Source organism: Magallana gigas, chromosome 6 (genome assembly GCF_963853765.1).
Source record: "Magallana gigas chromosome 6, xbMagGiga1.1, whole genome shotgun sequence".
Classification (NCBI taxonomy): Eukaryota; Metazoa; Mollusca; class Bivalvia; order Ostreida; family Ostreidae; genus Magallana; species Magallana gigas.
Window position 1 is genome coordinate 7008784 of NC_088858.1, and position 24792 is coordinate 7033575.

General features: G+C 34.5%; 3 protein-coding genes and 1 long non-coding RNA gene across 4 annotated transcripts; 3 read left to right on the top strand and 1 right to left on the bottom strand.

Moving 5' to 3' along the window:
• Positions 1-276: 276 nt before the first annotated feature.
• LOC105318570 (acylphosphatase-1) lies at positions 277-6105 on the bottom strand. Its single transcript, XM_011415773.4, has 4 exons — positions 5950-6105; positions 1889-1905; positions 879-988; positions 277-457 (listed from the first exon to the last, which is right to left on the bottom strand). The coding sequence occupies exons 1-4, from the start codon at positions 6002-6004 to the stop codon at positions 343-345; spliced, it is 297 nt and encodes a 98-aa protein (XP_011414075.2). The 5' UTR covers positions 6005-6105; the 3' UTR covers positions 277-342.
• Positions 6106-6885: 780 nt separating this feature from the next.
• Positions 6886-8860, top strand: LOC105318578 (uncharacterized). Its single transcript, XM_020063329.3, has 3 exons — positions 6886-6940; positions 7150-8549; positions 8700-8860. The coding sequence occupies exon 2, from the start codon at positions 7151-7153 to the stop codon at positions 8537-8539; it is 1389 nt and encodes a 462-aa protein (XP_019918888.3). The 5' UTR covers positions 6886-6940; position 7150; the 3' UTR covers positions 8540-8549; positions 8700-8860.
• A 9681-nt stretch (positions 8861-18541) lies between these two features.
• LOC105318599 (uncharacterized) lies at positions 18542-20945 on the top strand. Its single transcript, XM_011415802.3, has 3 exons — positions 18542-18743; positions 18940-20692; positions 20839-20945. Exon 2 carries the CDS (start codon positions 18940-18942, stop codon positions 20653-20655), a length of 1716 nt encoding a protein of 571 aa, XP_011414104.2. The 5' UTR covers positions 18542-18743; the 3' UTR covers positions 20656-20692; positions 20839-20945.
• Positions 20946-22493: 1548 nt separating this feature from the next.
• Positions 22494-23559, top strand: LOC105318613 (uncharacterized). The gene is made up of 2 exons (XR_010715048.1): positions 22494-22656; positions 22891-23559. It is a non-coding gene; the product is annotated as an uncharacterized lncRNA (long non-coding RNA).
• Positions 23560-24792: the final 1233 nt, after the last annotated feature.

Consider the following 24792-nt stretch of genomic DNA (forward strand, 5'->3'; position numbering starts at 1 on the left):
TTTTTTAAAATTCATTTAAAAATTGAATTCAATAATTTTTCACAGTAAAAATTGTAAAGATTTAATATGTAAAACCAGAAGTTTAGCAGAATAGCTACCAATTATGTACAAGCTGGCACAGTTAATGACAAAGATATTAGACAAAAATATACATGTACATGTACATTCTAGATTTAAAAATTAGTATTTACGCCTTAAGTTGATATAGATAATATGTCACACATAGTTTTAAAAAGTCTTAACATAAAACAACAAAGCAGATTTTGTCAGGGTACAAAATAAGAACTTTGTTTATCTGTGATTAACATTACACAGTCAGACCAACACAATTTGTCAATACAGCTAGTGCCGCACCACGAAGTCTTCGAACTCGAGGTTTGAAACAGATTTTTCGTTTTTGAACACAGCACGGTCAATCCTTGATTTTCGACTACCTTTTGTTTGTAACCATTTCTTCCTAAAATAGTAAAAAAAATTATATATCGCAAAAATCTATTTTTTGCTTTTCTTGTTTATTTTATTCTGCAGAAATATTTTTTATAATAACACGTGTATCACGATAATGTAATATGGTGAGTTTTCAAACGGGTAGGGTTTAAATACAAAATTCACAATTATTTGGAAACTAGTTCACCTGTTGAATATAGTAGAAGAATATCATAGAAGAGAAGATATTAATTAAAGGAAACAAACAATATCCAATTTTCTCTTTTCTTTGTTGTTTTATACGAGATATGCAAACAGTTATAATCATCGCAGGAAAAAAGTGCCTTTTCTGCAATACCCGCAAAAGTTGCACCCGTAATACAAAACAAAGAATTATCAACATTACATTGAAACCTTCTCTTTTCTCATTCTCCCATCATCCCTACACTCACATCTCCGCCAGTTTTTTCTCCTCCCCCTGGGCCACGCCCTCCACCGTCTTTTGCTCTGTGTTCCTGACCCAGCCCACTAGCCCCAGAGATTCCGCTGTCTTCTGAGTGTACTGTTCACGAACAAACAATGGTCTTTTTAAAACGTTCAAGCTAATGTAAACTTAATTTCAAATAAAATTAGAATTCAATTCATTGATTGAAATCGAAAAATGATGCATTTCATAAACACTGCTTAAGATTCCCATCGTTTTCTACATTGTGTACATGTTAATAAACACTTTCAATTGCATGAATGAATGTATATTTTTCTAGTGATCAATGCGATACCTACGTGTAGGTATACTAGGCTTAGCCTATGAGGAGCACGTTTACCTGAATGTCAACTACTGTACACGTAATTTGGTCAGTACGGGGTTACTTATAGATACCGCTGTCATCATGGAATTATGCTGACTGGCGGCCTGCACGAATGTGGTAAGATGATATCCGACTTTGACTCAGCAGTGTTAATGTGCTGACTCAGTGGAAATATCTTACTCGACAGACAATAGTTGTTCATGTACCTACTTATAATTTCGAATCAAATAAAAAATAAGTACATTGACTAACACACTTTGTAAAAGTATTTATAATTTAGAATATATAACGTGAAAATATCATTAAATGTTAGTAGAATAAATTCTGTACGTTTTTTTGTTGTTGTTGTTTTGCACACGTAAGGACATGCTAGAGATCAAATAAATCTCTGTATAAACCTAAGAAGGCCGGATGGTCCACAAATTAACCATCAAATCTACTTCAATCTTTAATATATGATTTGTTTAGCAATAACCTATTACATGCATTTAGTAAAGAAACCATCCATTTATTTTACTTTTAAACTTGGGTATTTTCCACTATGTATATTTAGAGCTCTTCTTCTAAAAGAGATAAATAAAGTCTAAAAATGGCCGCGACCATCGAGCCCTCTCAAGATTCTACCATGTCTACCATGCACTCGGAATACCAACCTTCCTAAAGAAAACTCCTGCAAAGAGAAACAAAACGGCATTTAAATACAATGATCAGATGATTGAAAATGTTGGTCCTTATACAGAAAGGAACAAATTTTGTGTTGTTGATTTTACAAAATGTATATATCACATAAATAATCATTTTGCGAAAGAGATGCATTAAATAATGACCAAATAATATATTGGTGACACTGAGAGTGTTGAGACACCTTGAATAATACTCGTGCAATTGATTTGTTTTTTGTTTTAATCTCCTCAAGGTTATTTCCCGTATGGAGACCAGAGGAAATCTAGATCTCGCCGTTTGCATGTATTGCATAAGGGTCCAAAACGTTTTCAAAATTCAACCAAACATTAGGTTTGTGCAAATGAAATTACATTTCATATTTCTTTTGGCAAATAGTGTGCGAGAACTAAAAAAAAAAAATCATTTTTTATTTTTTATCCTTTGTAAACTCGGAAGACTGCAGCGGTATTTCGCCAGGCAACAAAAAAAAAATAACCGTGTCCGACCTCCTTGGACAGTCAGAAGTTTCAACTTATGGACTATGGATGACATATTTAGATAAGTTAAGAGCTCTAACAGAAATCACTTCATTTGTAACAAAATTTATCAACCATACATGTACATCATGATCACTAATGAAAAAAAAAGGATCGTCAGATTCTTCCGTTATTGGCAATAGTAGCCAATATTTACATTAACCAGACAAATGGGAGAGTATTGTATAAATATGCAATGTGTGCAATCATATAAAATTCTTGATATTATAAAATAAGCTAACTACTTTTAGAAAAATATGAATAAGACGGACAATCAAAATATCACATGTTATTAACATAACCAATTCTATGAGAAGCAATTAAATTTAGTGTCGCTCGGGCGATCGGTAAGAAACATTTACTTTTTGCCTCAGCCAACCCCCCCCCCCCCCCAACAAACAAACAAACAAATAGCAAAAGAGCCAAGGTTAATTAAATCAGGGGTTTAACTTCTTTGGTTGATTGACAGCCCAATCACCACCGATGTATCATCGGTAATACATATGCATGGATATTTATATTGACTGTTTTGCATTTTCATACATTTTATTTGTTCGCTCAATATCCTTAAATGACTAAATTTTGACATGAACGAAATCTATATTATAAATAATGTGTGTATTCTTCTATATTTCAAGATTAAAAGCTAAACACAACGCCAATAAAGTCTTTAATACTGATTACATGTAGCCAGGGAATGGCCATCATACATAATAAATGATAAATTACAACGGCAGGTAAGTTTATGAGACAGTGGGCCCAAAATAAACACGAGAGATGGAGATCTGTAACAAAGAAACGATTAACTAATTAATATCAATGTGCTCCCATCAAAAGATATGAATAACTCTGCATATATGATCCAATTAAACATAATCTACATATGTTTATTGCTTTTTAGTGAGATGCAGCGCTTTTTTATTAGTGAAGGACTCTTCTTTTCCCTCACTTAGAAACTATTCATAAGTTTCTGTGTCAGTAAGACTTACACTATGATGTTTAGCTATTGAGTCTTGTACGTGAAGTACGCAAAAAGAACATAATATTTTTTTTGTGTGCATATACCGGTATATCAATATATTCTTAATATAAGCAACTTTATTGTTTAATTGTGTTAAATTTACATTTTTAGAAATTGCATAATCCTTTATTCCAGTTCGGTCATATGAAGAACTGTAAATAATATCCATTTTTTGAATATCTTTTTTCTAATTTTTGAAAAACTTTAATCATAAACAATGGCAGACTTCAAAAGACGGCTCATCAGATTCTCTGGTTGATTAAGTAGTTGTAAACTTAGAGTAGCCATTTTATTCTCCAATTTACGGACAAGTTCAATCATATTACACTCTAGTAATGTTTATGTTTCATAATTTAATTAATAATAATTTGTTGCTACAATAATGTCAATGTTAATTTGATTATCTCAATTTACGCTAGATATTACATGTTTTTGAACTAAGCAAAATAACCAGTTAGTATAGCACAGTGTACCTGTTTAGAATGAAAATAGAAGGTGCTACAGAACTGTTATATGTATAGTTAGCTGTATATACGGTAAATGTACATAAAGCTGTGCTGGCTAATGGGCCCCCCCTGATGAACAGCCGGACAGATAAATGACAATGCAGGTGTCATGTTCTCAGCTGGACTCTGCAATTTCTGCGTATATGATCTGTGGTTTTATTTTCCAGTCATAGTGCCTGCACATTACTATCAATCATACATTCAATTTATTAATTTTTCATTGGAAAAGAAATGATAATTCTGACCATTGGATGTAAATAGAGATGTTATATGTAGAAAGCACACTTATAAGACCAAATAATATCTTAAACAGAGGGGCATCATTATTCCAGACACTATATAATAATGCAGACACTTCTCATTTAAGATTAAAATGATTCATATATTTAAATAATCATTAATTAAATCATTAAAAAAAATTAATCAATATCTAATAATTTAATCAATTTCGTTGGGAACAAAGGTACCAGTATTAACACCCTCCATTGCAAATACTGATCAACCCAATTCTCGGGAAAATTTTTGTAGACAATTTACTACTGATATCGTTCTTTACAGAGTACTTAGTCGCCAGTTTTACATATTATATTTATTAAACAAACTGCACCACTTCACTTTACGGGGCTGGTGGTGGTGTTACAAAGAATATCAGAGGTAACTAAAGTGACGATATCTGTAGTAAAATGTCCGAATAATTTTTAGAATCCAAGATATGTAAAGAATGTGTTCGGAAATAAGATAAGCCAAACACTAGCGCAATTTTTTGTGCGCCGTAAATTGCAACTTTTTAACAGACACGAAACTGTAGCTCCCAGTTCGTCAATCCGAATTTTTTTCAGAACGGTTCACAATGTTTATAAAAATGGTGTTCTTGCTTAAATACAGAACAACGATAGATTTAATTACTTTTGTTACACAGCAATTTAATTATCATAACTTTTTTTTTATAAATTAGATAAGAATTCACTTTATTTCTTATTGTTTTATTTTCTGTTTAGTTTAGACAAGAAAGATGCATTGTTCAATTTTCAAATGTAGCATCAACCGTTTAATGTATATCTCATGTTGTGATGTTGGCAAAATATATTAAACAATATGTAGACAGATAAATAAATTATATCTTTAAAAATCGTATTATCACACACTGCTTTGAAACTTTATTATATTTAATGCACTTTGACTGTTAAATACAAAGACAACAAAAAAAACCCCATGCATTTCAATGGCGCCGGAAGCAAATTGAAAATGGGGGGGGGGGGGGGGGGGGGCTAGACTGATCATCAGAAATCTTGACAAGTCAAAAAAAAAAGGCGAAAAATTCCCAAAATCATCATGAAAATGGGGGGGGGGGACTGCTATACCTATGACCCATGACTCCAATTTTAAACATTACTATTATAGTATTTCAATCTTTTTAAACGTAGATTTAGGAACAATTATGTTTGCTGCGAGATAAAGTGGGGGGGGGGGGGTGGCCCCTCCCTGATGCTATGTGCCTGATGGTTAGGTCTAACTTTGCAAAAAAGTGGTATGGCTAAGCACCCCCCCCCCCCCCCCGGTTCCGACGCCTATGCATTTTGAAAGGACATTCGTACAGCGAAATTACTTATCAGTAACCCTGTAAACCACTTCTTACACAGTACAATTATCATTTCTAATATTTCTAATGTCCACTGAGCTGATACCTACCAATCAAATTCTTTTGGCATTATCACATATTCACTCGAAATTTTGATCATAATTGCATTCCTTTTCAACTAGGCTATGATTTTTATCATCTTAGTGGCCAAAGCCCTGCACTTATTTCATGAATTATATTACAAGTCTGTAACTAGATCTGTATATATCATCTTGGTGGTTATTCTCTTTTGAGAAGTGGACAGGCATAGATGTAGGCTATGCCTGTCCACTTCTCAAAAGAGAATACTTGGTGGTATTCGTATATTTCCATACAGTGCAGATAATGTAAACAAAGCATCGTTATTTACCTTGTACTTTACCAAATATTTCGTATTCAAATGATGCCAGTTTCGTCCCTGCCATTGAGCTCTTTAAAAAGCGTGCACACAGTACCCGAGTACAGCAGACCGCCTAGGTCGATGTTTGTTGACAACAAACCCAAAACTGGAACTCCTTTATCGTCAATAAAAACAGAATTCATTTAGACAGCATTAATATACCCGGATTGATTCAACGAACCACTTTCCCCATGAACAAGCTGTAAAAGCGATGATTTTCTTTTTGTCTTTGGTTTAAATTTGAATGGATTAGATTTGTATAATATCTTCATTTGATATTCATTCGCATTCAATATTTTCTACTTTTTCTTTTATATTTTCTATTTGTATTTTTTTTATTTGTACATGTGTATTCGATATTTTGCAACTGTAGGAGACTCATTTATACCAAACCTCAATTATTTACTACGGCCGCTGGATTTCTAAATTAAACCAGTTTTCTGTTTTCCACAAGATAAAAGTAAAAACACAAGATAAAAGCTAGGCTTTAGTACATGTATACGCCGTCATCCTTATATAAGTACATTATTGTAGTTAACCACGTTAAAAAAAATTGTTGAGAGAGATGCATTATAGTAAAACATATACTACAATGTGCGGTTCTTATGTCATAAAAAGCCGTAAAACCATCACACGAGCTAATAATAATGTCAATACCCCCAAGAAATGATATCCAATTAATAGACCATCTTAGTGTTATTAATGTCCAGTCATATCCAGCAACGCAATGTTTGATTAAATACATAACGGACATAGTTTATTGCGAGTATTGTTATTGCTCTGATGAATCAGTGAAATTGCTCGTTAAAAGTAGCGCTTGGATTTCCGGACTACATCCGATTTTGGCACCTGGGAAGTGTATATATAGGGGACGGAAAATTCACACACTAGACTGGACAGATCTCAACCAAGGTAAGAGGGTCTCAAAAAGTTATCCAATATCTACAACCGTTCTTAAAGGGTAACTCTCATCTGTATAACCATGTATAATTGTGTTAATCAAAAACTTTTCTTTGTTGTAAAATCAGATGTTCATTACGTTAACAATTTACAGATTTTACGCACTTATTTTAAAGCTATAATAGAAATTATTAAAAACTTGGAATTCTATGGTCTTGAATACATATCGTGCAATATTAAGTTGCTTTCAATGGTTTCTTCCTCTATCAGCATGAAGTCGTTTCTGTTTCTACTGAGCGTCGCGTGCTCCTGTTATGGACTTCACATCCTGCCGTGTGAGCCTGGAGACCCGGGGCCCCTGGGATGTGATGCCTACCAGAGAAACGGTGGCCGCCTAGACGTAGGTGGTGCCGGAGGTGGAGCCATGAATTCCATCGGGTTCGATCAGAATCAGAACGCCGGTTTTGGAAACGGACTTGGTTCCAATTTCCTGGAGCCAAGGCTCGAATTTGGAATGGACGGAGGAGTAGTGAACGACTTTAACAATGGATTTGGTCAAGATGTCGGACTGGTCGATACTGGATTCGACAACGGCTTCCAAAATGACTTATCAGGGCTCAGTCTTGACTCCAATATCGGACCTGGGGGATTTGATCCCAGTCTCGGGGCTGGAGGATTTGACGCCGGTGTCGGCGGTGGATTTGACGCTAGCTTTGATGTGAACTCCGGTTTAGATGGGCCTTTCATTGGAGGGGGAGGTGGTGGTGGTTTTGATGGGTTCGACAACGGACTTGGAGGGAATATTGGCGGGCCATCCATCGGAGGAAACTTTGGCGGCGGGAAAGGTGGAATAATCGGGGGACCCTCGGTGGGGGGATTCAATGAAGGGTTTGGATTTGATGGAAACCTCGGTGGGGCAGACTTTGGACAGGACATAGGCTTTGGTGGTGCTGGTATTGGTAAAGGCAAAGGATTCGGAGGTGCCATCGGCAGTGGTGCAGGATTTGGAAAAGGAAATGGTATCGGTGGTGCCATCGGTGGTGGTGCAGGATTTGGAAAAGGAAAAGGTTTCGATGGTGGTATCGGCGGTAATGCAGGATTCGGAAAAGGCAAAGGTTTCGGTGGTGGCATTGCTGGTGGTGCAAAATTTGAAAAAGGGAAAGGCTTCGGTGGAGGTATCGGTGGTGGGAAGTTCGGTGGATCCCTAGGACCATCTTACCCTAAAAGAAAAGGCTTTAATATCGACAGAAGATATAATAAAGGCTTCGGAGGTGGTTCTGGATGGGGGTCAAGAGGAAAGGGAATTATAGGGGGATCTCACGGAATCATGGGAGGAAAAGGCATTGGTGGAGGTAAAGGTATTATTGGAGGTATTGGAATCGGGGGCGGTTTCGGATTTAGAGGCGGACTCGGCAAAGGATTCGGTAAAAACAGAAGAATGAACTACGGACCACAGTTGGGACATTCTTTGAAACCACGCATTGGAAAACGGCCAATTTTCCGTCATAGACGTCCAAACATATTCCCGATAAAAAGACCTTACCCCAGCTTTGGAATTCGAAGTCCAGTCTCAATGCTACCAAAATCATACGGAAGAGTTTCTAATTATCCAAAGAATATGCCAATTAAGCCGATCCGACGAATGGCGTCCGGTTACTAATCCAAGTCAGGTAAGACGCGACTCTCCGCAATTAACATGTGTAAAGATAATCTTGATACCTGTATATAGTCTCCAATTCTATATCAAGCTTTGTCATTATAGAACTATTTTTCTAATGTACATACATGTACTAAAACTAATTTTGAAACCTATTTTACAGAAATCAACCGAAGCTGTTCCAATAAGCAAATTCCCAAGTTGTGTGACTTTGCCGGGAGAAATCTGCACGAGAGTATACCAATAGCTGGAGGAGGCTTCTACAATAGTTCTTTGTTTTGTACCTTTTTGTTTTTATTTATTCAATAAACTTATTCAAATACCTTTTGTCTTCTCTATGATGTATATACAGGGGAAATATCCGGAAGTTTTAACACAAAGTGCGGCAATAATTACGCAAATCAAACGTATTCACTGCGTCAGGACTAGTAGGAAGTTATTAGGACATATGGATAGATGCTAATTGTACATGAAGCTAGAGACCTATAGTGACATTCCACAGGGCGCCTCCTGAGTGTACAGCGCCGAGAGCGCCACTCGAGTAATCTTCTGAGACTTCCTTATTTAAATTATTTCTTCCGACAAAAGAAGGTTCAGAACATGGATAAATTTGTAAAACAAGCAACAGACTTCCCTTAACAAAGTTCACAAACAATAAGTTTGACCCCAGTAATGTATCTGAATACCTTAAGTTGTAAGTTAATCACCATGCATGTCGCTTCTAAAGATAAAAACATGCCATGTAAAATATTTATTATGAGAGGTCAAGCAAAGGTGGCCACCATATTATTGGAAATAAAATGCACACACGACAGGTATTACTGAAATCATGGCCAAGGTGTAAGGCGCTAAATCAATGACCTTAAAGCAGCGCAAAAACGATGCGCATGTCATGTTCTGACAAGTGCACGAGTTAGGCATCAAATCCGCTTAGTTACACAAGATACAGGGGACCGGTAAACACGAGGGGATCGATAAACACGCCGTGACCGTTGTTTACGATGACCACCGCATACTGGTACTGAGGAAGAACTAGTTGTCACTGATTGACATATTTACGTCCATATCTACACCAAGAATGTCAATCACTCATAGACTGTCAACTTCTCAATGGCCGCTAATGGCTACATTCCTCTACCATCCTTAGTAATCAAAAATTAAAATTTAATTTACTTGTCATTTTGCATTTTTTTAAAGATTGCAACGAGATTATGAAACAGACACACACAGAAATGTACAATCTGTGTACTATAGGATACGACGTTGTGCAAGTAAAATTTGTCTCTTATGTTTTTCTGAAGAGATGTCCAGTTTTTGCTAATGGATAACAACATGTTCGTCAGTTTTTATACGCAAACAGCCCGCCCTTGTTTTTATTTTCAAGTGTTATTGGATGAACCCCAGTAAACAATTAAGTGTCGGGAGGGAATCTCCCCTCTCGCACGCGACGATTGGCGTTGCCCCTTACTATCTTGGACCACCAAAATCGCGCGTGCAGTTTTGCAACATGTATTTTATGTTTGGACCACGGTCCCAAATCGCTTTGCGCAGATATATCGCGCACCTAAAAGGAGAGGTTTATGAACATCAAATTCTCAAATAGGCCTATTACGTCACAATCACTAAAAACACTTAAACTCATTGGAAAATCACAGAGGCTCGGTTGCTAAAAATAATGATTAAAATTGGTAATCGTGTATTTCTGTTTATTGCAATAAAAATATTCACTGAAACCCCCTGTTATACAATGTTTAAAAGTGTATTCAATTCATATTTCAAAAAGTAAAATGACGACACCCGCCATCTTGGATATATTAGGGGTCCTCGGTTCACGCTATGTTTTATAAAAGTTCTCCAATTTATTTAACGATTTCTGACGATTTCTAGGTTGGAAAATAATAAAATTACTTATCCCTATCGTCTGATCACATTTGTGTGCCGCAGAGTGAACGCATATTGTCGATATGTATTAGGTATTCGCCAAACTCATCGAGAGCAACGGATATAAATGCAAACTCTCCATGTAATCACTAAAGAGATTCGAACAATTAACCAAGAGGAATCTTTTCGCGAATTGTTTTGCTCTCTGTAGCAGAATACAAATATTTTTTAAAATGGTCCCTACTAAAAAATCTAGTTTGATTTTTATGTTACTTTTTGGTTATGATACATCTTTTAATTATAGTAACCCTTAAAAGCTTATTCATATAAAATTTTCATGAAAATCACTATTAAGGAAGTTAATTGGGCCTGGCGTCTTTATGTACATGTTTTTATTCCTTTTGAATATACTTTCAATAAATAAGAGTAAGTATGCAGTTTTGAGGGGTTTTTTTCGCTGAATGAAAGCATTCAGGGTTGTCCAATGATTACTATTTTAATGTATTTTAACCCGTATTTTCCCGTCAAGCCATAGTTCTGCAGATACTTTTAAATTAACCTCACGTTGTAATTTTGTCCGGTAATTCATTCTCTCTAAACAGGACACATTATCTGTGTTTTGCTGGTACCAAACGTTTGTTAGACCACCTTACATAATGTTAATCACCTTTTGCTCAGTAACGATCAAAAATTGTTCTTTCAGTCTCGAAATCTCAATGCATACCCTCGATTTATCATTATATGGAAAAGTTAATGTAGGCTAATTTTATAAATTTAGTAACTTGCATCGTTAATAGTGTTGTAGGTAATTACTGTATACAGGGAAATATTCGCCCCGTTTTATTTTTGCCCCTCTCGCCCTCGTTGTCAGCGGGCGAATTTAAGACTGGGCGAATTCTAATGTTCCAAGCAATTTCTTTAGTACACAAGCGAGCTTGGGCGAATTAAGACGGGACGAAACCGTTTGCAAGTGTAGAAGGGCGAAAATAACACGGGGCGAAAATAACCAAGTATACAGTTACATCGATACAGAACCAATTAAGTTTGTTACATATAATATTCACTGGGCATGCTATTCTATGGCTAAAGCTTTGAATATTATTATTATTTTTAAGCTAGAATATATGCAATTCTATCATGAACAAGGATTCTTAGCCTTGGTGCATGTAATTTGAATCTCAATCTTTTTGATTATCAATTTTTAGCTTTTTATGAAATGATGAGATATATATTTACATAAAAACACGCAAAAAACGGGATTTTATGTTGATGCATATTCATTGCCACACCAACGCATTTCTTGGTTTTTGTCCTTATTTGAGTTTATTAAACCCATAAAATATGTCATTTCTCCTACAATAATCAATTATAACTATACATAAAGAATGTCCGTACAGAGAAAATATGAACAAAGAATGCAGTATGAATTGATTGATTCGATATAATTGGATAATGAGAGTAAACAACATGATGAAATAAGAAAATTAATTTAAATCATAGGTTTGATTTGGTCTTAAATCCCCCATCTCCACCCCCCCCCCCCCCCCAAAAAAAGAAGAAGAAACTATAAGTTTGATTGGTTGTTCTAAACTTTAGATAAAAAAAATCAATTATTTAATATGTATTTTGTCTTCAAAACGAAACAAAACAAAAAACTTACTAAATTTGCATAACACTAATGATTCATTCATGATGATGTCCATCTGCGCACGCACAACAAATTAGGTAACCCGACAGAGTAAGAAATCCACTAATAAGCAACAACTTTAAAATCTATTGGCACCAGAGAAAAAAGTCTTTTAGCGCTGTCGCCAAACTATTAACATCTTCCAAAATGTGGTTGCAAGTATTCACGGGTGTCCAATCCACCCCCCCCCCCCCGAACCATGCAGCGGCAAATTCAGGTATTTGTCCCCGACTATTGAACCTTTCAGGGGAAAGTTTTCGGTGAAAGTTTTTATCGCTGTTTCCATTGACGCCATTATTGGAACATTAGAATTGTTGTTTCAGTTCGACTTTCGTTCTACTATCAAACACCTACATTAGGGCATAGGCAGGTCAGCCGCCAAATTCGTGGGGCAATTGACCCCAATAACAACAAATAACCAATACATAATTTATGCAAATCTACGTAAACAGTAGTAAAATACTGACCACAACCCGAAAAAATAGACAATTCTATGGAGTTAGTTTTTAGGTCTTATTCCAAATATAGAAAATTATCAACATATCATCAAACCAAATCAATGCCAGGAGATCCATATTTGTTATGATATTGGTTATTTTTGCTACCACAGGTCGATATTTACATTTATTCAATAAACAAGGTCGGTACTTATATAAAGGACAACTATTGAAGGGTTAAATAAGTTTGGTTAAGTTGTTCATATGAGAACACAGTTTCTTAAAGTCAACAGAATTTAGGACAAAATGATTACAGTTTATAAGAAGGTATGTACTTTAATGTTAATTCTTGTCATCAAAAGATGTTGCTTTTTATAACTAATGATAAAATAGTGATTTGTTCATTTGTATCGCCTTCAAGTTACTCCATCAACTCTATACCTACGAGTCTAAAACAAATTGTAACTTTTAAAAGACAATCTATTTCTTATTACTGGAAAACCGTTTTTAGGATAGAACTTTTCCTAACTCTTTATCCTAAATATATAAAAAAAATATCAGTAAATTGAATTTACCATAGCAGCTAAAGTAAGAACGTTACAATGTATCATGAATATATTTAATGCTATTTTAAACTATGCCTAATTTTTATTGATGATATATAGACACAGGAAATGTGAAAACATTCTGTTTCGTAGTGGTCAACACATCTTACTTCTTGGGCATGTTTATGTTGAGTTCGATTAATACTAAAAGAAATCAGAGGCATGTAAGCCTTTGAGAGATTTCGCTAAAATTTTTACCGGAATAGGGAATTTTAGCATGTGCTCTCGAGAATTCGCTATGCTTAACATGCATGTGACTCTTCTGATGCTAGAGTTCACACTCACTAACACTAGTACTCTTTCTGTTGAAGAGGTCTCTAAATTTTAAAGTTTTTTATATTTACCGGATATATACACATTCGATATGGCGTCACCTCCATTTTATTAGATTTATACATTGTTATTTTATACCAGATTGGTTCACTCCATTCCTCTGTTGATGGTATGTTCTCTTACGGTTGACAGGCGGCTGTGACTTCCCTGACATTGCTGAGTGTCCTTGCTGCTGTCACGAGCGGCCAGATCCTGAGATGTCCCGGATGTAAGGTCATGGGCTATGTCGCAGAAGATGACGATAATCTATTTCTGATAACAAACAAGCAGAGAATGGCACAGTCTCCTTCCTATGTGAATGTTCCTTCAGCTTATGTTGACATAGATAAAGTGTACATCAATGCAGCCCCGAGACTACCGTACCAGAGAGTAGTACTAGCTGACAGCAGTCGCCCAAACCGGAAATACGGGACGTATCGACTTCCGTCCTTTACTGCTAGAAGAAGACTATCAAATGTTCTGTCATTGAATTCTAGGACTCGGCTAGGATACTATTAATATCGGTCATTGTTTATTTATATACATGTATGTTAATTTTATACTTATTTACTTACTAACTTAATTACTATGCAACGTTCATTGTAATTGATTCTTATTTCATTGTGACACTCATTATAAAATATCTTTGTGTATATTATTAATCATGTTTGCAAAAGCCTTTTGATAATATTATTTTACAATTACTTTAAAATTTACGTAGATTTTGGTGACGTAACTAAATCGTTAATATGCATTTGTGATAAAATATATATTTTTTTTAAATGAAGTAAAATTGCAATATAGATTTGACTGATCCAACCTGAAAATTTATAAAAGTGATCAACAAAATGATTACAGTCGCCGCTGATAAATAATCTTTCTTTTAAAATTTGTAATCCAAATTGCAACTAAAAGTGTTTTTTTTTTTTTTAAATTAATTAATAGTTCAATCTAATGTAAAAATGTCTTTTAATTAATTATATTCGCATATATAATTTCGAACAGGAGTGACAAGAGATTCATTTCCATTTACCAGTTTCATTCTAATTTCTTTTGATTATATAATTGTATGATACCAGAACCTTACCAATATCATAACTTTTTGTTTTATAAATGGAGTGCTATGTGAATTTTTTTTTATAAAGATATTGCCAAAATAACATTTTTCATAGAAATACCAGGACGGGATTTTAAAGTCCAGCGTTTTTATTGTCAGAGCAATGTATTCCATAGAAGATGTAAATGTAATTATGTATTTATCTACATACTCATGTGTTCTTCTCTTCATATTATACTGTTAACTTAACATTTATAATATCCAATTGTGCTATACATTGTATATACGACATATGATCATTCCTAACATACTCAATATTATGTGTACATCGTTGTGATGAATACACCATTTATTTATTTTTATCTTTTAATTACAATAAGCAATAAAAAGAACAATATTAAAACGTGTTTATTTGAATGTTGTAAAATATTCATGAAAGGGGGGTTAAAAGGCAATGTTTTAAATATTTTTAACTTAACTTGAAAATGTACCAGATAGAAATTTTTGAATATTTTTCAACAAATATTGCACGATAATAAAATTTCAATATATAAGTTTTCTATCTTGAATACAATGTAGGCTTACTTGGGTCCGTGACATTTCAAGGCCTCTCACGTAACGGTTTTATTTTACACCTCAACACAACGTATGCATGGGAGTCAGACATGGACGAACTTTTCCTCAACACAGGTCATGCTATATTATTCTCCGACAATCCCATTCAAGTAGATAAACGACAAAACACGCCACGCATATAACCTTAAATAACCTCCTATATACATGTACATTTATGCATTGAGTATTGACCTGCTGATTTTTGGTCAAATGCATGCATGCATTGATTCATATATATCTTTTTTACTGATTTCCAAAGACAACAAAATAACAAACTTATTTTAAGAATACTATTAATAATAAATAAACTTTAACAAATATGAGATTTAAAACTTTTGAGTGTGAGCAAACGTAAGGAAAATACAATGACGAAGCAGTCACCGGTCGCAGGAGTAATTTATTACAGCTGCTTTTACAGCAAATAAGGGGATGGGCGGTGAGAGATGGGGTGGAGGGTTATTGAAATACATACAGAAAGTATCAATAAACCAATGGTATTAATTTTTTCTTGGTTTAATACTTTTGATCTTTGATTCAATTTTTATACAGTGTAAGTATTAGTTATATTCCAGAATAAAGAAATAGTTATTGAATTTAAAAACAAAACAAAAAACTAATATACAGCAAAACTGTGGTTTTACCATTATTACTGATATGCTTTTAAATCGATCTGAAATAAGCTCTCTCTTAAAATATTTTTGTATTCATGGCATGTAATTATTAAATAATTGCATATTCATTATTCTTTCATAGAGGTCCATGACTATTCCAAACATATGAACTTGATTTTTTTTTAGAAATCAAGAAATATGATTAAAGTCTCATACATTTGAATTACGATGTTTGCTTTGTATTCATTTGCAGTCGGCATTTCCAAGAGTATGTTTGAATATATTGTACACTGTATTTATTTCATTTTTTTTGTATGTGTATGTACGTTATTTGTTTTAATCCCTAATTATTTTCTAAATAATTAGTACTTTTAAAATATTTATTATATACGTACGTAAACAGGAAGTTGAAAAATAAAGGAACACTCTATATGCTACTATGTATAACTATTTGAGGTATTTAAAAGATGATTAAAATTAAAACATTCATTTCGTTCAATGAATATCAATATTTGAAATGTATTATGAAACGTATGAAAGAGAGATCTTTGTAGCTTCCGTGATGTGCCCCAAAATATGTTCAACACACCAATATCTCAATAATTTTTTTACTATTTATATTCATCAACTATTTCCCGGAATAATATAATTTATCATAATCGATAAACTGTCAATTAAAAAGAATATCAAATTGCTTGATCCGAATGGTAATATCCTCATGTTTAAATTGTTATTATTTAATTCTATTAATTTCAATTAATCATAAAAAAAGTTTTGATGCAAACAAGTTAATGAATAAATGGATGAATGATTAAATAGATAGATAAATAAATTCGTTCATAAATGAAAAAATGAAAATTTATATATAACTTAATAAATAAATCAAATTTCAAAATATAAATAAATAAATGAATAAATAAAAAAATAAATAATGCATTTCAAAATATAGATTGATTTATTTTAGAATAAAAAAATGTCATTCTTCGGAATGAAATTAATCTAAATCAGTATATATTGGCCTTGAAATAATAGGTTTATCAACTTCTTGATAATACTTTATTTCGTTGTTCACGCAAAAACAATATTCATGATTCCTTTATTTATATCCTCTTACTGCGGTAATCGTGCCACTTAATATATCAATTAACAGTTATAAGGATAATCTATGATTCGAAAGTTTTGAACCTTTATATGCATAATTTATTTTACTCAAACGCCTTGAAATAGGGAAAAATACAAATAACGACATTTTAGAAAACCTGAATTAAGGTAGTCCTATACTCGGCACTAAATGGGCTCAATCATTAAATGCTTAGCTTTATATGATAAATATACATTCTAGCAATACATATACAAAAGAAAATATGTATGTTTACATGCTAGTTTGTTTGTTTTCACCTCTCAGACGGGTTTACCCCCTTGTGAAAATTATTGACCATTATGAAATTTGACAGACGTCCGTTTTTCCTAAAAATAATTACCAATTTTGGGAAAATTAGAACTGAACATACAAAATAGAGTATAAATATTTATTTAAGCCATATCTCATCAATAATTTTGCGAAAATTTTTGTAAGTAAGTACGCTTTATGGACCTGATGTATCAAAATAGAATACAAAAAATGCAATGCTAGTATCGCGTTTGGTAATTTTTTTTTACTATTTTATGGACTCAAACTCAAATTCATGGTGTTTATTCTATAGATTGACATCTTAGAAAAAAGATTTGGTAAAATAAATTATATGTTGACGGATTACTTTTCACGCTATAAGCTCTAAACCAAGTAGACTCTGACGAAAAAATTCGTAAAAATCATGTTTTGCTACAGTTTTCTGCCTAGATCTGTCAACAATGTTAGATATCATTTAAACATTAATTAATTGACGATTGATTAAATTCGAAATAGCTTCTGTCTCTAAATTTAAACCGGTTTTAGTAAAAGAAAAAGAAAAATTCGGGGGGGGGGGGGGTCAAAACAAAGAAGATATAAGCATACCTGAGATCCTGGTTAATCAGAAGCTTCGTTTTTCATTTTACTTTAACAGAATCGAGTTTCTCAACAGTAATCATTTCTATATCTCAAATAATACATATATTACCGTTCTAATTGCTTATTATTGCCATTGTTTACAACAGCGATGTAGTGCAAAATCAATACCGGGTATCAAAAACGCTTTGTAAAAGTCGAACCAATATTGTAAAATCCGTATTATGACGTAGTGCGATACTCGGACTACTTTAAACAAATCTTGATTTACCTAAATACTAGACAACACTATCTTACAGACACAAATATAGTTTTAATATTATAATATGTAATAAACTTCATCATAAAAAATAAAAAATAAAATAAAGTGTGTTTATACTCACTTCAATAAAGATTTATTCACAGGTACTGCACTAAAACCATTTTAGCACTTGAAAGTTTGACAAACCTTTGTTTCAATATAATTGAGAAAAGAACTACATCAAAAATACAAATGTAAAAATCAATGCCATGTCAATTAGAATATATTGACCTCAAATGCCATCTTCTTATTCAAAGAAAAAAAATCAACACGAAATGGTCATCATAAAAAAGCATGTTACAAATCAAACATTACTTATGCACACCTGTATCGATGCTCAGCAATTCTGTCTCTTATGAATAAGTATGAAAGAAGACCTTCCTTATTTTATAGACACACGGTCCTGATTTAGAAGGAAACATTTATAACGTAGATTTAATGAGACACAGGTGGGCCTCAAGGTGTAGTTCTATCTGATTTACTTTTCATGTTTGACGAGTTTGTTCTCGAAAGGCATCTTAAAATTCGGCCTTCCTCTTAAAACTCATATTTGATATCGTATATTGGTGATAAATATGCGTACCATATTTGATTCTGTTGCATATACATGTTTTATTTACCTCCCAGAATAGTTACTATTAAACAGGTCCTATATAAGGCCATGGTGCCAATGCTTAGTATCTATTGGTAAATAGTTCACCTAGCTGAAGAGAGGTAAGGTACCAGTACACAGAAAATAAATTTTAATATTAATATGCAAATCATACATAAATATTTTGAATTTATAAATTTGTTTTCATTGTTACAAAAGAGTAACAGAATTTTGCAGAATACTTATATCTTTTTTGAATTACTGAAGATTTTCAACGTGTTATTACATGCATTTCAAGGATTTTATATCTTGTTACAGATGTTGTCGATAGTAGTATCCCTCTTGTTCCTATCCTCGACTCTTTGTCAGCGCCAATGCGACCCCCGGGATCCAAACTGCGTTGACGCATTCCAGGTAGCTGGTGACAATTTTGGCGGGGCAATCGCTGCAGAAATCCCCTATAACAATGTAGCCGACGCTGGTTTCCCCAATGCACCCAATACATTTGACACTGTTGCCGTGGTAGGATTCGACAACTTTGATTCTGGCCCTGGAATGCCTCAGGTCCAAGGCATTGAAGTCGTAGGACAGCCATTTGACGTTCAGTCCGACTTCGGACCTGTCCCGAGAGGAGTTAATATCATTGAAACTAGAGCATTCGATAACGATGAAAACCAAGCAATAATCATCGATACCAGGGGACCAGTGGACCAGAGACCGATGAACAATGATCTTCAGAACTATCAGCCAAAAATGGACAAGAAAATGGATATTTATCCCGGACAGATGGACAAGAAAATGGATATTTATCCCGGACAGATGGACAAGAAAATGGACATGTACCCTGGAAAAATCGACAAGAAAATGGATGTCTACCCTGCTAACTTCGATAAATATCCCGTGGATAAGTACCCTATGGACAAATATCCAGTTGATAAGTATCCAGTCGATAAATATCCCATGGATAAATACCCCGTTGACAAATATCCCATGGATAAATACCCAGTCGACAAATATCCTGTGGACAAATATCCAGTGGACAAATATCCAGTAGATAAATACCCAGTCGATAAATATCCAGTTGATAAATATCCGGTGGACAAGTTCCCCACTGATAAGTATCCCATGGACAAGTACCCCGTCGACAAGTATCCAGTTGACAAGTATCCGGCTGATAAATATCCAGTTGACAAGTATCCAGTTGATAAATATCCGATGGACAAGTACCCTGTTGACAAGTATCCAGTTGACAAATACCCAGTTGACAAATATCCAGTTGATAAATATCCAGTTGACAAATACCTAGTTGACAAATATCCAGTTGATAAATATCCAGTTGATAAATATCCAGTTGACAAATATCCAATGGACAAACAAAAGCCAAAATACGACAACACATTAGAAAAATACCCTGGTAAGTACGACAAATTCCAGAAATACGACAAATACCCAGGAAAGACACAAGATATCTATCCAGGCAAACTCGACAAGGGATTCGATAACTATCAAATGGACAAGAAAGGGAACGCATATCCTTCTAAATTAGACAAGACCTACGAACTTTACCCTACCAAAGGATACGACAAGGTCGCAGTTAGATTCGATGAGAGCGACAAGTACCCTATCGTCGACAAACTCATGAACATTTACCCCACCCAAGCAGACAAAATGATCGATAAATACCAACCCGTCGACAAGTACCAGCCAAAGTATGAGACCAGGCGGCCAGAGAAATTCCAGAAGGGATCTTACGACAAGTATGTACCTAAGCCAAAATACAACAAAAAATCTTACGACACTGGTAAATATAGCAATAAGCGTTACCAGAAGAAGTATGATTACAGCTCTAAGTACCCCAGGAAGTACGATTATCCTGAGCCGACCTCCCGTCCCGTGTACAGGAGACCCACGGTGACCGAGCCCAGCGTCAACCAACAGGAGTACTACGCCACCCAGCCTCCAGTGAACAGGAGGAGAAACGCACGCAGAATGCAGAGGCGCCGCCCCTCCAGAAGAAGGTCATCCGGGTACTAAACTCACCTCTTCACATTAGAGATCTCCACCATATTTAGTAAGTTTAATTTCTCTCTCTCTCTCTCTCTCTCTCTCTCTCTCTCTCTCTCTCTCTCTCTCTTAATCAAAATACATTTACAGAACTTTTCGTTGATATTACTTTATGTTTTGTCGAAATTATTCTTTTGTTTTATTCTTTGACAGGCTGAGCGATGCGGTCAGCTTCCTGACTCGATACCGAACTGCCCCCACGATTTCTGACGACGTACTGTTTTGATATTTGTATAGTAATAAAATAACATGACTCTGAATTATTTTTTGCTTTATGATACACAAAGGATCTACTTATTTCTGAACAAACCATATTCCATAGAATACCGCTTGTGGTGATTCCTTGATCCTCATCACCAAAAATAAACCAACAGGCTGTAGTATATATACCTGGTAACAAAAGTAAACATGCAAATAAATTTCTATGAACATTTCATAGCACAAAGGTAGCGTTAATTTTGACGAATAACTCATTGCTTTATTAAAACATCAAGATTTTGATATATCATCCCTTTTTCATCTGGCATGAAAAACACATAAGTTGAACGCGCAAATAACATAACCCAAAAACAATCTAATGGAAATTGCTCTAAATAATTTACATGTTTCGATCCCACTGTTATTTTAATGATAAATCGATATGATTTGGTTTAAGAGCCGGGTTTTATACCGGTTCACAAATAAAGTTTTACAACTGAAGAATAAAAATGAAACACAATACTGCCATGAAGTCTTTACATATTTTGACTTTTTTTTTTCAATAATCGACATTGCTATCCAACATTTGTGATAGACTTAAACTATTAAAATAGATCTACAATGTATAATGCACGAACAGCAATACGTACATGTAATTCATTTAACAAAAAAAAATTAAATTGCATTAATTACCTTCCGTTGTAACATTTTCTTACATCTCTGGGTGTTAACCTTGAAATGAATATAATATAATGCAATCTATTCCACGTAAAAATTTCAACTGGAAACAAAATTGTACGGGTAGACAACAATCGGTGTCGTTCTTAGGACGTACAAGTACAAAAACTTGTAAAAGACTTGTTTAAATTAGAAAACTCTTAAGTTATAAATCTTTGTCAATCACTTAATAATTAATGTTAGTAATGAACGTTTTAAAAAGAGTGTTTATACGTCGACAAACGCCAACTTATTGGGGTTAAAAATTCCTCATATCTATTAAGCACAGTGTATTGGTGTAAAAATTAACAAGAGAACAATTAAAACGACATTTATTTGTAGAAATTTATATTTTTTCATGAAAATGAAAACTACACACAAAAAAAAACTATACACAGAAAGGATAGAAAGAGAGATTATCGCCATTTGATAAACTTGAATATTAAGTAGTACTTTCAAGTCGTTGGGGGTAATTCAGTTTGATTTTGGTAACGATGAAAGGGAAGGGGTGTGTGATGAAAATAATTTCTTTTTGGACTTTCTGGGATTAATGACCTTGTTGTTAATGTATTTTTGTTATTCATCGTTATTCTTTATTCATGATGTTATTTTGAAATAAGATTCTCTGAATGTTTGTTTGTTTATAGCCACTGACCATCAATCTGTTTTAAACAATTCATAAATGTATAATAAACAGGATGATATTTTCTTGATTTTCAACACCTGCTCAATGCCCAACATTCATTTCTGTCTTCTATTTAACGAGAATGTTTACTTCTTTTTGTAATGCAGTCTTTCCTTTGTCGGCCCTCCCATTCATTCTTATTTATTATGCATCACAGTCTAATGTTTGGATAATTACTTCAGAAATAGATTCATGCATAATACTCTTTCCGGCAACGTGTGTTTTATTGTGGGCCATACAGAGAGAAATTTTCATGCTCGCCATCCATCAGAACTGAAGAGCTCCGCCATCATGTTTAATTGTTCCCTACAGTATAAATTCTCTATAAGTCCATTTCAATCTAAGTCTGACTGTAGAACTTCACTGCCAAGGTAAGAGATTGTGGCCTTACCCTCAACGCGATCCCATAATCCTCTTTTCTCACTGAGCCCAAATTTATTGATCTTCGTGTTCATGATCAAAATTGTTTACTTTTTTTTTTTACATATTGTATTTATTAATGTTTTATATGACTTTTATGTGATTAAAAAAATAAAAATCATTTTATTAATTTTTTATTACGTTGTTTATTCATATCAATAATAATTATGATTTTTGTTCTTCAGATTATGAGGGCTTTAATATTTCTACTCTTTCTGGCTCTTGTCGCCGGCCAAAATCCAGACATGTTTGGCGGCGATAACTTCATTTCCGGTGGACAAAAGTTTTCGTCAGACTTCAACAATGGTTTTGACCAAATGGGGAACGCTGGAGGGTTCCCAGCTGATTTCATCGGCAGTCCCGCCCGTGGCCTCGGTCCAGCGGCAAACGACTTCGGGCTGGACAACACTGGGTTAGGAGTGTCCGTTTTCGACGGAAATTCTCCGGATATGTCCGGAAGCTGGGGTTCTCAAGGAAGCGGATTTTCGTCTTGGGATAATGGTGGATTTGAATCCAACATCGGCCAGCCAGAAATCTTCGGAGGAGGCGGATCGGCTTGGAACAATATAGACAACGGTAATTCGAGATTTTCATCAGGAGGCTTAAATGATGTATCTTTCCGCGACAGCAGTAAACCAAGATTTGGATCCGGTGGCTTTAACGACATGTCTTTCCGCGACAACGGCCCCCAGAGGTTTAGGCCCCGTGGCTTCACTGATCCACAATCCCGTCCATCCATCCGCCGCAGAGGCAGACGAAGGCCGAGATACTGAGTCTCAATCGTTCATTATTAACACATCATAACAATGTATATATCATGATATGGCTGTTTGAAATAAATACTGGAAAACTGATGATTTATTATTTGTTATGAATGAATCAAAATGTAAACACTTATTGCACATGCGTATGACTAACGTCGTTGTCAGACAAAAACTACCATATAAATAATGCATGCAACACTTTGCAATTTATTGCAGGCACGTATCATCAGTGGGAGGAGGGGTTGCCTGCGCCCCTCTACTTTTTCTTGCAGCAGACATTTTTCAGTTTATATAAAATTGAATCATAGCGGAGTTGCCCCCCTTCTTTTGTGGGGAGGATATACGAAATGGAAGAGAGAAGAAAGAAATTAAGAATGAAATTGAATGTAAAAGAATACTATGTATCTTCCCCCTCTCCTCTCCGCCTTCCACCCCCCCCCCCCCCGCACTACGGATTATGATTTTCTTTGCTTGTCAGGATATTTTGGATGAGATTGCCCCCCCCCCTCTCAATTTAAAAACGACGCTTTGTGCCTGTATTGGATAATTAAGCACTGGACAAACACATCAAATTTAACTCAAAATGTTGTATAGCAAGAGGCCCATGGCCTATATTGCTGACTGAGCAATAATGACAAAATGAAAAACTCCAACTCAAGCAACTTAACGAAGTCAAATACAATTCAGGGACGGCGCGTGTTTTATATTCGTTTCACCAATACCAATGAGCAAATACGTTTGTTTCTATCTTATCTGTCAGAATGTTAATACATGTATATACATGTATAGATTTGCAATCATCCTCTATTTACCCATTTGACGTCACGATATAGGTATCAATTTTAATTATCCTCAGAGGGAAGTAAAATGATAGCGATTACTTTCATTAAAAAGGCTGGTGTTTTCGCAATCACCATCTGTTTCATGATTTAATGTAATTTCATAATCCAATTCCTACTCCCTTAATAAATGTTTATCTATAATTGCGTGATCCCTGAGGTCCACGAAGAAAATATATAAACGAGGTTACACCGGATTCTATGGGAAAAATTAAGTTTGCGCATGAGCAAGCCTGGTCTTCATTTGATTAACGTTAGCTCTCTAAGTTTCATAAAAAAAAATTATTTTGCTCCAACTTCAATTTTTTTAAATATTCCTACACAACTGGATACGGCGTTTTCTATTGACTTCTGACACAGTGAGGGTCTTTCTTTACTTTATGTCTGTTGATTCAATGAGAATAGAATCTTTGAATTTTTATTATAAAAATATTTTGGGAGCATGTTGATTGAAATTATCCACAATTTCACACAGAGTTTGTCG